The sequence below is a fragment of the Chrysochloris asiatica genome, unplaced genomic scaffold (genome assembly GCF_000296735.1).
Source record: "Chrysochloris asiatica unplaced genomic scaffold, ChrAsi1.0 scaffold00315, whole genome shotgun sequence".
Lineage (NCBI taxonomy): Eukaryota > Metazoa > Chordata > Mammalia > Afrosoricida > Chrysochloridae > Chrysochloris > Chrysochloris asiatica.
In genome coordinates this window covers 1,460,276-1,474,935 of record NW_006408833.1, presented here as the reverse complement: position 1 = coordinate 1,474,935, position 14,660 = coordinate 1,460,276, and the positions used below count along the sequence as shown (strand labels likewise).

General features: G+C 38.3%; 1 protein-coding gene across 3 annotated transcripts in view; it reads left to right on the top strand.

Annotated features, from left to right (window-relative positions):
• The window catches only part of PHF8 (PHD finger protein 8), a 143,085-nt gene that overhangs the window by 27,526 nt on the left and 100,899 nt on the right, over positions 1-14,660 (top strand). For all 3 annotated transcript variants that reach the window (XM_006875252.1, XM_006875253.1, XM_006875254.1), the window contains 6 exons: positions 4,258-4,343; positions 4,697-4,805; positions 7,002-7,162; positions 8,327-8,468; positions 10,415-10,601; positions 12,477-12,639. In XM_006875252.1, the coding sequence (XP_006875314.1) occupies positions 4,258-4,343; positions 4,697-4,805; positions 7,002-7,162; positions 8,327-8,468; positions 10,415-10,601; positions 12,477-12,639 (848 nt within the window). The remainder of the gene's footprint in view (positions 1-4,257; positions 4,344-4,696; positions 4,806-7,001; positions 7,163-8,326; positions 8,469-10,414; positions 10,602-12,476; positions 12,640-14,660) is intronic.

Here is a 14,660-nt window from a genome sequence, read left to right as displayed (position 1 = left end):
GACCCTGTACAGGGTTTCCGAGGGTGTAAATCTTTACGGGAATAGAAAACCTCATCTTTCTCCCGCGGAGCAGCTGGTAGTTTCGAACCGCTGACCTTAAGGTTCACAGCCCGATTCGTAACCACTACGCTACCAGAGCTCCTAGGTTTGTAATTTTTCTCTTTCAGAGTTTTGTATACATTGCCTTCTTGCCTGCCTGGTTTCTGCTAGGGAATCAGAACGTAGTCTTATTACTTCTGTTATGTAGGTAACTTTTTAATTTTACCCAATCTGCTCTCAGTGTTCTTTCCTTGTCTTTGATTTTGAAGTGTGATTATGATATGTGTTGGTGATTTTCTTTTGGAGTGTGTCCTGTTTGAGGTTCATTCAGCTTCTTGAATGCTATCTGCTTGTCTTTCTTGATGTTAGGGAAGTTTTCTTCCAATAAGTCTTTGACTGTTTTTTCGATACTTTGTTTCTTTGTGTTCTGGGATTTGGATCACCCATATGATAATCCGTTTTAAGATATCCCATATGAATTTTAGGTGTTCTTTGGATTTTTTCCTTTATTCAGATTGTTTTTCTACCTTAATAATTTATCTTCAAGCTAACTAATTCACGCTTCCATTGGTTCAAATCTACTTTATTGCCTTTATAATATATTGTCCTTTGCTGAAATCTGAGTATTAATCTTCTGTATTTCTAGTTTCAGATTTTGTATTGTCTCCAATCTTTTATCTTTTTTGTTTGTTTGTTCCTGTAGTATTTTCTGGAACACTTCCATTTTCTTCTACGTTTCTATCAATCATTTGAAAATATGTAAATATCATTCTCTTGAATTCTTTTTCAGGTAGTGCCAGTGTCTTTTTCCCCTCAAAGATGTTTTCTAGCTCTCACTCCTGTCACTTGTTTGAGCCGCTCTGTCTTGTTTCTTTGTGTGAACAGAAATTGTCTGTTGCTTCCCAGACATTGTGGTGTCATTGTATTCATGTTTAATTGATGATTGTGTGTTGTTGTGTTCTTTGAGACTCACTAACTGGCTCCTGGTTTGTGTTATTAGAGAATGGAAGCATGTGCACTCTTCTTTGTCTGCCGTATATGCAATTTAGTTTAAAGTGGATTTGGTTGATGTTGGTTTTTGTCATTAATCAGGTGTAGATTATCTGGTATTGGGTATTGCTGCAGAGGGCATGGTTATGTTGGGATGTGTGGGAATGGTTACTGTCCTCCATCTGGTGGGGCATAAAGAGAAGACTCAACACAGAAGAAGAAAACAAACAAACAAGTAAATGACAGTGAAAAACAAAAATAGAAAATGAGAAGAAAGAAACAAAGGCAGGCAATAACTAGAAAAAGGATACAATAAGTAGAAGAGAAAAGAGGGAGAAAATGAAAATAACCATGGAAGAAAAAAATAAGAGGGAAAACAGAAGGAAAGAAAAAACACTAAACACAATTGTGGAAAGGGATGAGTAAAAGAGAAAGAGACCAGAAAGTAAGTGGTGGTGTGGTGGTGGTTTTTTGCTGTGGAGTCAGTTCTGACTCATAGCGACCCTGCACGGGGTTTCTGAGGCTTTAAATCTTTACGGGAGCAGAAAGCCTCATCTTTCTCCTTGGAACAGCTGGTAGTTTCTAACTGCTGACCCTGAGGTTAGCAGCAAGATTCATAACCACTACTCTACCAGAGAAATCAAGAAAGAGGAAAAAAGAAACAGCCTAAACAATGGGAAAAGAGAAATAGAAAGAAAGAAAAAAATGAAAGCAGAGATAGAAAGGATAAAAGAATGAAAGGTGTAGAGAGAGAGGAAGACAGGGAATAAAGAATAAACAAAAAAGGAAAAATCCAGGTCAGATAGATGTCAGTCCCAGACAGGAGAAAACTCTGGGGGCTCCTGTTAGCCAAAAGCTCATGTGATGGTGGGCAAGTAATGAGATGGTGGCACTCCTGGCCCTAGATGGAGTTCCTATAGGCCTAGGTGTTGTCTTTTTTGGACACCCAATCTGAAAGTAGTTGGTGCAAATCCCAGTGCAACTGGGATTATGGTCTTTCCATCACAGATAGCAGCCAGTGTATAGTATGGAGGAGTTCCCACTAGTCCAGAGTTGGCCAGAACCAGCTCTGCAGGTCTGGTCAAGGCCTCACCTGATTCCAGATAGCTCACAACTCACTCTGATGTGGCTTAGAACTGTGCGGCTCACCACTGTATAACTCTAACCATGGAGAGCAGGAGCTTGGCTGGAAACATTCGCAGGTATGTACTGACCACACCTCTGGTCACCATAGGAATGTTGTTGTTATGTGCCATGGAGTCGGTTCTGACTCATAGCGACCCTGTATAGGGTTTCCGAGGCTGTAAATCTTTACGGGAGCAGAATGCCTCATCTTTCTCCCGCGGAGCAGCTGGTAGTTTCATAGGAATGTAGGGACAAGAAAAAAATTGAACCTTTATTTCTGTGAGTCGCTGGTATGCTTTTGTGCTGTCAAGCCACTGCCTTGCCTGTAAAGCCACTCACAAATGTTTAAGCTGGCCATGCCGCATTTGTTCGCTTCCGTTCATCTTCCTCTCCTAGTAAAAATTCAGTCCACTTTTTGCATCTTTGTTGTAGAGGATCTGTGTAGCCTTTTTCTGTAGTCCACCATCTTACATCAGGAGATTTATCTTAGGCCTGATGATGACTTCACTAGGATTGTTATTATTGTTGTTAAGTGCTGTTGAGTCGGTTCTGACTCATAGTGTAGGGCTTCCAAGGAGCAGCTGGTGAGCTTGAACTACCGACCTTGCAGTTCAAATGGCTTTACAATCTGGTACATTAACCCACAGTGCCACACCAGGATGTTGTTGTTGTTAAGTGCCGTTGAGTCGGTTCCGACCCATAGCGACCCTATACAGGGTTTCTGAGCGTGTAAATCTTTACGGGAGCAGAAAGCCTCATCTTTTTTCCGCGGAGAGGCTGGTAGTTTCGAACCACTGACCTTAAGGTTCGCAGCCCAATTCGTAACCACTACGCTACCAGAGCGGTTTAATTTTGTTTGACTACCACTTCATATAAGGAGCTCTGGTAGTGTAGTGGTTACGAATAGGGCTGCGAACCACAAGGTCAGCAGTTCGAACTACCAGCTGCTCTGGGAGAAAGATGAGGCTTTCTGCTCCCGTAAAGATTTACAGCCTCAGAAACCCTGTTCAGGGTCGCTATGGGTCGGAATAGACTCTATGGCACTTAACAACAACAACAACAACCACTTATATAAGGAGCTCTGGTAGCATAGTGGTTACGAATCGGGCTGCGAACTGCAAGGTCAGCAGTTCGACACTACCAGCTGTTCCATAGGAGAAAGATGAGGCTTTCTGCTCCTGTAAAGATTTACAGCCATGAAAACCCTGTACAGGTTTGCTATGAGTTGGAACCGACTCCACAGCACATAACCACCACCACCTTATATACATGAAAACTCAGGTTTTCAAAATTAATAAATATTTTGTATGCTTTAAAATATGAAATTAATAGTATGTGTTTATTGGAGAAAATTAGAAAATATAGAAAAAGAGAAAAAAAACGGCTACGTGCAATCCTTCACTCCAAGGTATATTTGAAATATATTGAAAAATATATTTTTCAGTCCTTTTATTTAACCAAATATCTCATTAAATGTTAAAATTTTGATTATATGTTGAAATAACATTTTGGGTTACATAAGATATTAAAGGAGTCCTGGTGTGGCGCTGTGGGCTAATGCGTCAGACTGCAAAGTCGTTTGAACTGTCAAGGTTGGTGGTTCAAGCTCACCAGCTGCTCCTTGGAAACCCTATATAGGGTCGCTATGGGTCGGTATCGACTCGACTGCACTTAACAACAACAACAACAAGATATTAAAATTAATCTCACCAGTTTTTATTACTTTTTTAGTGTAGCTATTAGAAAATATTAAATGATATGTTTACGTCACTTTAGGTTTCTATTAGACAGCACTGCTCGAAAGGCTCTTCCAGGTTTGAGCATTCTGAATCTTAAGGACTCAGATATGTACATATTTAGCTTTGTCATCGTTTTAGATCACTGTGGTCCAATAGGTCTTTGTGTTCTATATTGATGAAAATGACTACTAAGCACTTGAAATGTGGCTAGAGTGATGGAGGAATGGAATTTTAAATTTTGTTTACTTTTAATTAATTTAAATGTAAATTGTTACATATTTCTGAAATTATAGTGTACAGCACAATTCTGTACCTTATGAAAAACAAAATTTCCATAAACCTTGGCTAATTTTTTATTTTCCAGTTGTGTTGGTGTTGAAGAGGAGAAGGCTACTGACATTGACCTCTACCATTGCCCCAACTGCGAGGTTTTGCATGGGCCCTCTGTCAGTAAGTAGATCTTGAGGTTTCTAAAAAAAGGGTTTCAGAGAGGTTAAAGCAAAGGAAGCTTGGCAGTGAGAACATTTTTGCCTGAGAACTTCAGATTTGTCTCCCTTAAGAACTAGAAGCTGTCAACAGCTGCCTCACTGAATATGACGTTTGTAGCTTTACTTCCCTCCCTTCCTAGGGATTCCAAAGAGCAAACATCCATCCTCACTAGCAACTGTTTTGATTCTCCAAGGGCCTTGGGGACTCCAGATGCTTCAAGGGGATGCTAGAAACAGAATCTGTTGAATCTTTTGCTCTTAGATCCATAGTTCATGTCCATTTTGACTATGACTTCGTATCTTTTCCTGGCTTAGTGAAAAAACGCCGTGGATCTTCAAAAGGGCATGATACACACAAGGGAAAGCCAGTGAAGACTGGGAGCCCTACATTCATTCGAGAGCTCCGTAGTAGGACCTTTGACAGGTGAGGACCCCTGCCCAAAGTCCGGTGATTATGAAGACTCTAGGATGCAGAAACCCATCTCTTCCCAGACTTCCCATTGGGCATCCTGTTATGTGCCATGTGCAAGTTACCTTTGGGGAGGGATCTTTCTGTTTTAGTCAGCATCTAAGAAACAGTTGCTAGAGTTCCATTGTTGTGCAGAATATATTAAGGTCTATTTGCAGAAGCTTTTGGTAGATTGGGAAGCAATATTCCCCTTATTCAGGAGAAGATATTTTCTTGTTCTCAAAGAATGCTCTAACTAGAATGAGTCTTAAAGATCACAAAGTTTAATTCCTCATTGTAGAGAAGAGTAAACTTAACAAATTATAATTAAAAAAAAATTTTGAGTAGTTATGTATTTCTTTTACAACTATGAAAAACACTTTCTTTGCATTCTCTTTTGCTTGTTTTTTAATTTATTGAATCATTTTCAGCTGTTCTGTAATCAAAGTGTTGTTTGGAATTATAAGTATTTCTTTAACTTGATTTTTTTTTTTTAAAGATGTGAGTTGGAAGTGTGTCTCCCCCAAATCAGCCAATTTCTTCATTCTATTATTTCTTCATAATATTTTATTGTTTTGTCAATGAAGATTTACACAGTAATTTAAATTCCCATTTAACAATTTCTACACATGTTATTCAGTGACATTGGTCACATTCTTCATAATGTTTGAGCATTCTCATTATTTCTGTTATGCTTGTTTGTTTTAAACTAATTGTTAATCATATAGATGATTATTTTAAACATTCTTCCAGTAGTAGTGCATGTGTGTGTGTATACCTCTTTTTCTGTACAAATGGAAACATATTGTTCTGCATCTTGCTTTTTTAATATAATTTAAATTATATATACTGAAAAATCAATCCATAACAATAAATCAGTACATACAGATATTCTTCATTCTTTTCCATGACTTTTTTTTACTTGTTTTATGGGTAGATAATTTATTTAACCCTTCTTCTGTTGATAAACGTTTGATTCCAGTATATTGCTATTAGAAAAGAAGTGCTGCAGTGAATATCTTTATACTTAAGTCTTTGCATATGTGGGTGAGTATATCTTTAGATTTAATGCCTAAAAGTGGAATTGCTAAGTTAAAGAATATGTACTTTAAAAATATTTATAAATATTTCCAGATTGTCTCCAAAGTGGTGTTACCATTTTACACTCCACAAACATTGTGAGAAGATTTCTGTTTCTCTTTATTCCAGCTAACAATGCTTATTATCAATCTTTTTGACTTCTGCCTTTTTGATAAGATTAAAAAAAATAGTCATTTCATTTTGTATTTCTTTAATTACGAAGGGGAGTATATTTTTTGTATCCTTATAAACTTTTTTTTTCTACTCTGCTAACTGCCTGTTTGTGATGTTTGACTATTTCTATTGGATTACTGAGTATTTTTTTTACCAACTAGTAATAATTCTTTATATATTAAAGAAGGAGCTCTGGTAGCATAGTGGTTACAAATCGGGCTGCTAATCTCATGGCCAGCAGTTCAAAACTACCAGCTGTCTGTGGGAGCAAGTTGAGGCTTTCTGCTCCCATAAAAATTTACAGCCTCAGAAATCATGTACAGGGTCGCTATGAGTTGGAACCAACTCCACGGCACATAACAACAACATATATTAAAGAAAATAAACCTTTGCATACATATTACAAATATCTTTTTTCCTAGTTTGTGTTGGTTTTTAAACTTAATCATATTTTTTCTTTCAGAAAATTCTAATTTTTAAATACTTACATTTATTATTATTTTTAAACTCCCGTTTTCTGGTTAATGAAGTACATGCATTGAAGAAATAGTTATAAAATGTGCTTTTGCTTTTTCAGTTGGTCTTTTCTCTTTATTTGTCAATTTTTAAAAATGTGGTGAATGCTGCCCTGGTTTAAAACAAATCAGCTAAACTTCGTCAGATGTATCTTTTCCTTTTGGGTAACCTGTTGACTGATATCTACCCTAGTCATCTAGAGAAGAGCACCCTATTGATATCCTGAGTTTAGTTTTTTTATGCACATAAAGTTTATGCTGTTAGCTGCCATCCTATGCTGTGACCCCTCTGGAAGGTCTCCTCTACTTCTCCCCTCCCACCTCTGGGTGAATGGTAGCATCCAGTGAGACTTTCAATGGCCAGGTCCTCTGGGGCTCAGGGTTTCTCTTGTGTGGCCCACAGCTCAGATGAAGTGATTCTGAAGCCCACTGGAAGTCAGCTTACTGTGGAATACCTGGAAGAGAATAGCTTCAGTGTACCTATCATGGTCTTGAAGAAGGATGGTTTGGGAATGACTCTGCCCTCACCGTCGTTCACTGTGAGAGATGTGGAACACTATGTTGGTAAGACAACACAGACCCCTTTTTAATATACTTTTACTATTATTATTATTATTGTGGTAAAAATATATATGACAAAAGATACACTAATTTGACTGTCTCTACATGTATAATCCAGTGACATTGACTACATTCTTCAACTTGTACAATCAGTCTCACTATTTTTTTCCAAATTATTCCACTACCATTAACATATATTCACTAACCCATATGCAAAAACTCCCCTCTTGTCCCTCTCCTTCCCATGTGTGGTTTGTTGTTGTTAGGTGCCATTGAGTTGGTACTGACTCATAGTGACCCTATGCACAACAGAATGAAACACTACCTGGTCCTGTGCCAACCTCAGAACCGTTGCTACCCTTGAACCCATTTATGCTGCTACTGTGCCAGTCCATCTCCTTGCAGGTCTTGTTCTTTTTCCCCAACCCGCCACTTTACCAGGCGTAGTAAACTAATACTTTTTGGGTTTTATATATTTGCCTATGTTCATTTAAGTGAGTGAGATTATAAATTATTTTTCCTTTTATGACTGGCTTATTTCACTCAACATAATGTTTTTAAACCACAAGTCCTGTGGTTTGAAAACATTATATAACATTATTCATTCCCATTAAGACCCATATGTCTTCCTCTCCAATCTACCTGTTGCATTTCCTTTCTAGTCATGTTAGGAATCTAAGATGAAATGCCTTGTCTAGTTTTTTGTTTTTTTTTTTTTTGCAAAGCTAGAACCAAAATCCTGGTCTTCTTTTCCTCTTCCACCTAATATGCCCCCAAATCACAGATTGAACCCCATTATTTGCCTGGGGAGTACTAGGGATTATGGTCTCTCTGTCCTCTGTGGAGATTGTAGAATCTTTGAATCACTTGTCTTCTGTGCATGGTTATATTGAGGAGAGGAAGAGAAGTTTGGAAACAGGTCCCAAACAGGTAGATTATACTATGAGTCATGCTATGGGTCAGCCAGTTCCATAACCCTGGCAGGCCTGAACCTAAGGAACACTTGGATGGATTTTTATCCCTGTCCCTGCACCCCAAACATGCACACATACACATATAATATCTGAGGAGAGGAGTTCAAAGGACATTCTAGGGACTGGTGAGAGGATGATACAGTCTTCCCAGTCCCTGAAACCATTTGGTGCAGAACCCATCTTTTTACCCCAGGTTCTGACAAAGAGATTGATGTGATTGATGTGATCCGCCAGGCTGACTGCAAGATGAAGCTCGGCGATTTTGTGAAATATTATTACAGCGGGAAGAGGGAGAAAGTCCTCAATGTCATTAGTTTGGAATTCTCTGATACCAGGTAGGAGGGACAGGGGTAACTAAAAAGTCGAACAAAGTGCCTGAAACTTATGGTGGTGGTGTTAGTTGCCATCTATTCATTTCCAATTCATGGTGACCCTATGTGCGCAGAGTAGAACTGCGCCATAGGGTTCTTTAAGAGTGTGCTCTTTTTGAGGCAGATTGTCAGGTCTGCCTTCTGAGTTGCCTTTGGGTGGGTTTGAACTGCCAATCTTTGGGCTCGTAGTCAAATACTTAACCATTTATGCCACTCAAGGATTCCTTTAACTTGAACTGAGTATATATTAGTGTTCCTTCCCTTTCCTCCTGGTGATTTCTTTCTTTGAGATGGTGAATTGGTTATACTTTTTAGGATATCTGCTCACATTATAAAAACCCAATCATTTCTCCAACACAGTTTCTAGCATTGAATAGATTATACAGTAGCTATAGTAATTTCTTTCTTTTTTTTTTTTTTTTTTCTTTTTATCTCCTTCAAGTCCTAGCACAACTTTCTTACACTTTTTTTTTTTTTTTTTTCTGGTTCTTAGAGTCACAGTTTAACTATCACAGTTTAACTACATTTGTACTCTGGATATGAATTTACTAAAATTGACCCCAAATATTTTTCTAAGAATAAGGTTTCTTATGTTAAAAAAGAAAGAAAAAGAAGTGTTTATAATCTGTTATGAGTGACTTAAATTATTTTACCTGGACTCAATAGCTGTGTTAGCTACTTTGTGCTCAGGACTATAGAAAATACCGAGAAATTAGAACATACCTTCTTGCCCTTAGGAAATTTATTGTATGATTATTTACTGGGTTTTTAAAACTTATTTTGAAAATAATTGTAGCTTTAAGGGAAATTGGAAAAAGTAGTACAAGGAGGTTCTGTGTACTCTTCAGGCAGTTTTCCCCAATGGTAGCATCTTAACTAACTGTAGTGAAATAACAGTGTGGCTCTGTAGGGTAAGCACTGGACTGCTAACCACAAGGTCAGTGGTTTAAACCTACCAGCCCCTCCTTGGAAACTTTACAGTACAGGGTCACTATTAGTCAGATCCGACTCAACGATCCAGAGCAACAACATACTGTTGGTTTAAACATGCAAAAGTTCAAATAAGTTAACTGATTTCATTAACAAATTACATTCATTTATGTATACTTTACTTCATCCTGAATTACTGATTGAAGTAGCTTACAGAGATGAATACTATACAGAATAGAGGGGGAAATACAGGAAAATTTTCAATGAAAGGGGGGGTTGATGGTAAGGGCCATTGAATTGGTTCCTACACACCCACCGATAGCAGCTGGTGGGTTTGAACTGCTGACCTTGTAGTTAGCAGTCCAGTGCTTACAATACAGTCCTCACAAAAGGAGGTTAAAGATGGGAAATAGGATGCATCTGGTAGGATGTCTATAGACAAAATGAATAGTATGGATGGATAGTTGGTGGAGATAGGCTTAGCAGTTTCATGAAGTTTCCCTATAGTCAGAAGAGAAAACATGTCTATTATAAGGTATGTGGTTTTATCTATGACAAAAACAACAAAATGCTTGGAGAAAATGTTTTTTTACCTGAGAGGTTTCTCTAATCGTTCCTCAAAAAAAGACTGAGATGTGGGCAGTAAGAAATCTATTATAAACCTGATGCCACGTGAATGGACTTCAGTGAAGTATGAGCATTTCATAAATGATCACCTTCAACTGGGGAAGGCTGTGGAGCTGGGACTTGGGATTTCTGGATCTGAGTGAACTGAATATGCTGACCAGACTTACGGGAAATGTGACCTGTGTGCCCTTAGGAATTCTGGGTTCTCTGTCTTATCTGACCTATGGACATTTCATTCCAGCTTTAATCCTCAAATGGAGAAATTCCCAATATTCAAAAAGATTGGAAGTCAATGGACTTTTGTCAGTCTACCTCAGCATACTGACATCTGCTCTCTACCCCTTCCTTGCTAGGCTTTCTAACCTTGTGGAGACACCCAAGATTGTTCGGAAGCTGTCATGGGTGGAGAACTTGTGGCCGGAGGAGTGTGTATTTGAAAGACCTAGTGTCCAGAAGTACTGCCTCATGAGTGTGCGGGATAGCTATACAGACTTTCACATTGACTTTGGTGGCACCTCAGTCTGGTACCATGTGCTCAAGGTAGGAATGGATATAGTTTTGGTGGCAGGCACACCTTGTTGTTGTTGTTAAGTGCTGTCGAGTCAGTTCCGACCCATAGCGACCCTTAACAGGGATTCCGTGGCTATAAATCTTTACAGGAGGAGAAGGCCTTCCTATTTTTATCAGCTAGTAGCACAAAAGAGGCTGCTGAGCCCTAATCACTTCCTAGATGACAAAGATGGCCTGTTTCTACTCTACAGTTTTGATTTTTAGTCAAAATAATTTTTGAACACCAACTGGTACCTAAGGTTTTCTCCCAACTATTATCTTCTTCAATGGATAAATTTATACTCCTACTATGTTGTAGCTACAATATGTCAAACATACATGTTATGTGCTCATACATAATATTAACTCTGACAGGATGAAGGAATTTAGTATTCTTTCATAATGATTCGGGAAAGCATTTGTTTTCTTTTTTACCAGTTAACTCAGCATCGCTTTTAAACACAGTGTCTGAAGGAGCAGAGAGGCAGGATAGAAGACAGAAGAGACTATCTGGAGTCCTGGTATGGTGCTGTAGGTCACCATAAGGTCATCAGTTCAAACCCACCAACCGTTACTTGGAAACTTTATACAGGGTCTCTCTGAGTCGGAACCAAGTCAATGACATTTAACAACCACCACCATGTATAGCGTAGTGGTTACGAATCGGGCTGCTAACCTCAGGGTCAGCAGTTCGAAACTACCAGCTGTTCTGCTGGAGAAGAGGAGGCTTTCTGCTCCCATAAAGATTTACAGCCTTGAAAACCCTGTACAGGGTAGCTGTGAGTTGGAAGTGACTCCACAGCACACAGCCACCATATGTATATATTTTTTCTGAAACATTTGAAAGTTGCTGCAGACATGATGGGTCGTTATCGCTTAATAATTCAGTGGTAGTAATAAAAACAAGGGCATTCTCTGCTATAATCACAGTGTGGTTATCAAAGTCAAAAAATTAATCTTGATTTATTTAATTGATTATTTAATCTGTAGACCTGATGCAAATTTCTCCAGTTGTATATCAGATATTTCTAATCTTGTTAATTTTCTACATTGAAAATTCTTACTGTGAGATATTGGTTAAACAAATCAAGCTGTGGATTAAGGATATGTTTATACTAAGAGGTTGTTTTTTGTTTTTTTTTGCTGAATTATCACTGGTGATTATCCAGACAAAACATAATTAGGAAATGAAATGTTTTTCCAACAGATAATCACCAGTCATAATCTTTCAGAAGTCCTCTGGAAATTACTGAAGTTTTTAACTTTTACTAGCTTTTTTTGTAGGCGTGAGAGGGAACACTCTGTAAATGGCATTTAAAGGCAAATTCAATTTTCTCCTCATCAGTAATGTGGACTTAAATTTTCTTCAAGCTAGTAGTATTGATCTACTCATCTATAGAGACCATTTTGCATTTTGCATGGCTTCTGAAATAGAAGCCACTAGTGTACATTTGTCCTAATTTAAACAATTTTGTTTGAAATGCCCTTTCTAAATTGTTTTTGCCAATCTTATGAGCTGACTTATAGTGCAAAGTACAAAAGGACCATTTGAGAATTTCCAAATCCATATAATTTATATGGGTTTGGAATTAATTTTGGCACACTTCCATACTTTCATGATCTTAGAATCCTAGTGTGGTGCTGTAGGATAAGCACTGTACTGCTAACTGCAAGGTCAGTGGTTCAAACCCACCAGCCACTCCTTGGAAACCCTATACAGGGTCACTATGAGTCAGAACCAACTTGACCGCAATAAACAATAACAACAACCATGGTCTTGGAGTGTGAGAGTCCCTACCCATCCACCCACTTCCCTGGAGGATTTTTCTGGTAATTTTGGCAGTTAAACCTTTTCTTTTTTTTCAGGGTGAGAAGATCTTTTACCTAATCCGCCCAACCAATGCAAACCTGACTCTCTTTGAGTGCTGGAGCAGTTCCTCTAATCAGAATGAAATGTTCTTTGGGGACCAGGTGGATAAATGCTACAAGTGTTCCGTGAAGCAAGGACAGACACTTTTCATTCCTACAGGTCTTCACTCTGTTTTACTGGGAGGGTTTCTGGAGGGTGGGAAGAGGAAGAGAGTTTTTGGTACTAGAGCCAACCCCTCTCCATAATGCATTGATTTATAATTTGATTATGTATCTAGATTTGTCTTACCAGCTGGCTCAGAACTAGACTTCAAAAAAATTCATATGGTAGCCAGTAGTCAGCATGGTCACTTAAGGAGGCTGCAGGTGGGAAAGTCTAGGAGGAGATCGATTAACTCTTCCTTTGCACTGGACTGATGTTAAGTTGGTGGACAGATAAGACTGCAGGACTTTCAGCCCCGTGTTTCTAGGGATAGTGACTGGGAGGCTGACTACAAACTAGAATGATCTGGAGTGGGCTTGAGGTTTTTTCCCCTAAACACTACAAGTCTGGGCTTCACCACTATTTTTGTTGTTAAGTGCTGTCAAGTTGGTTCTGACTCATACAACCATATATAGGGTTTCCAAGGAGTGGCTGATGAGTTTGAACTGCTTACCTTGGCAGTTAGCAGTCCAGTGCTTATCCCACAGTGCCACACCAGGACTCCTGGACTTCACCCCTAGAAATTCTTATTATATTTAGGGTTTAGTCAGAATATGTATATTTTGGAAAAGTCCTCTTAGTTTGGGGAGAATTGATATCTTTACTATATTTGAGAATTCCAATTCAAATTGTCTTTTTCATATTGAGTGAGTTGTGCTTTACAAGGAATTGGCTCATTTGAAAAAAATTGTTTTATTGTGAATTATGTGATAGTTTACATGGGAGAACATTAGCTTTACATTCATCCTATCGTATATTGTTTCATTGCCAAGGTTATAACCCCCTCCATGCATCATCAACCAACCAAATGGTACACCCCTGGTCTCCCTCTCTGGGTCTAGAGTTCCCATCTGCTCCATCTCGCCATGTCTCTGCCTCCATCTCTGGAGTCACTTTCTCTGGTCCCACACTCTGATCTTTTCCCTTGATGGTCCCAGGGTCCTCTACCTAGATTACAAAGTCAACCACTCCCCTCCTTTTTTTTTTTACAAAATGTCTACCTTTACATTTCCAACCCTCACAGTCAGTGCTGATAGTAATTATTCACGATTGTACCACATGAGTGCAGTCCACATCTCCTTTCATCAGTCCTGCCCAGACAGATTGGATACTACTCAGTAGAGATTCTACCGTCCTCTGCACCCTCTTGAAAGCTTGTTAGTCAGTCACTTCTTGCCTTTGTAGGCCACCCCCCTTCCCATTTTGGGTAACCAATGTCCGAGTTGGGAATTGGCTCATTTTATCTAAGTTGTTAGATTCACATGTATAAATTATCTTATTAAAATCTTTTTGATGTCTTCTAGGTCTCCAGTGATAATTTTTATATTAATAATTTGTACTTCCTCTTTTATTCTGTGTCAGTCTTGCTAATAGTTTGTTAATTTTATTAATCTTTATTTTATAAAGAACCACTTTTTGTTACACTGATTTTCTCTATTGTCTTTTTGTTTTCAATTTTTAAAATTTTTGCTTTTGTCTTTATTTTTCCTTCCTTGTGCTTGCTTCTGCTCTCCTTTTTCTAGTTTCTAGAGGTAGAAGTTTATGTTATTGACTTGAGATTTTTTTTTCTAATGCAAGCATTTAGTGCTATAAATTTTCTGTGCTACATTTAGTGCTACAAATTCTGATGTGCTTTATTTTTGTTTTTATGCAGTTAAATGTTCTTTTTAAAAATTGAGATATAATTCACATATCCTAATTTTTACCATTTTAAAGGGTATAATTCAGTTGTTTTTAGAATATTCACAAGGTGTACTAATACCAGAAAAAATTTTATGACCCCCAAAAGAAACCTCATTAGTAGGCATTTCCCTGGCAATCACTTTTGTACTTTTTTTCTCTATGGATTTGCGGACAATCTCTTTGATATCTCAAGCGAGCAAAGTTTTGCTAAAGGTAGTACAGAAACGGCTGGAATCATACATTGACAGAGAACTTCCAGAGGTTCAAGCTGGATTCAGAAGAGGCCGTGGAACGAG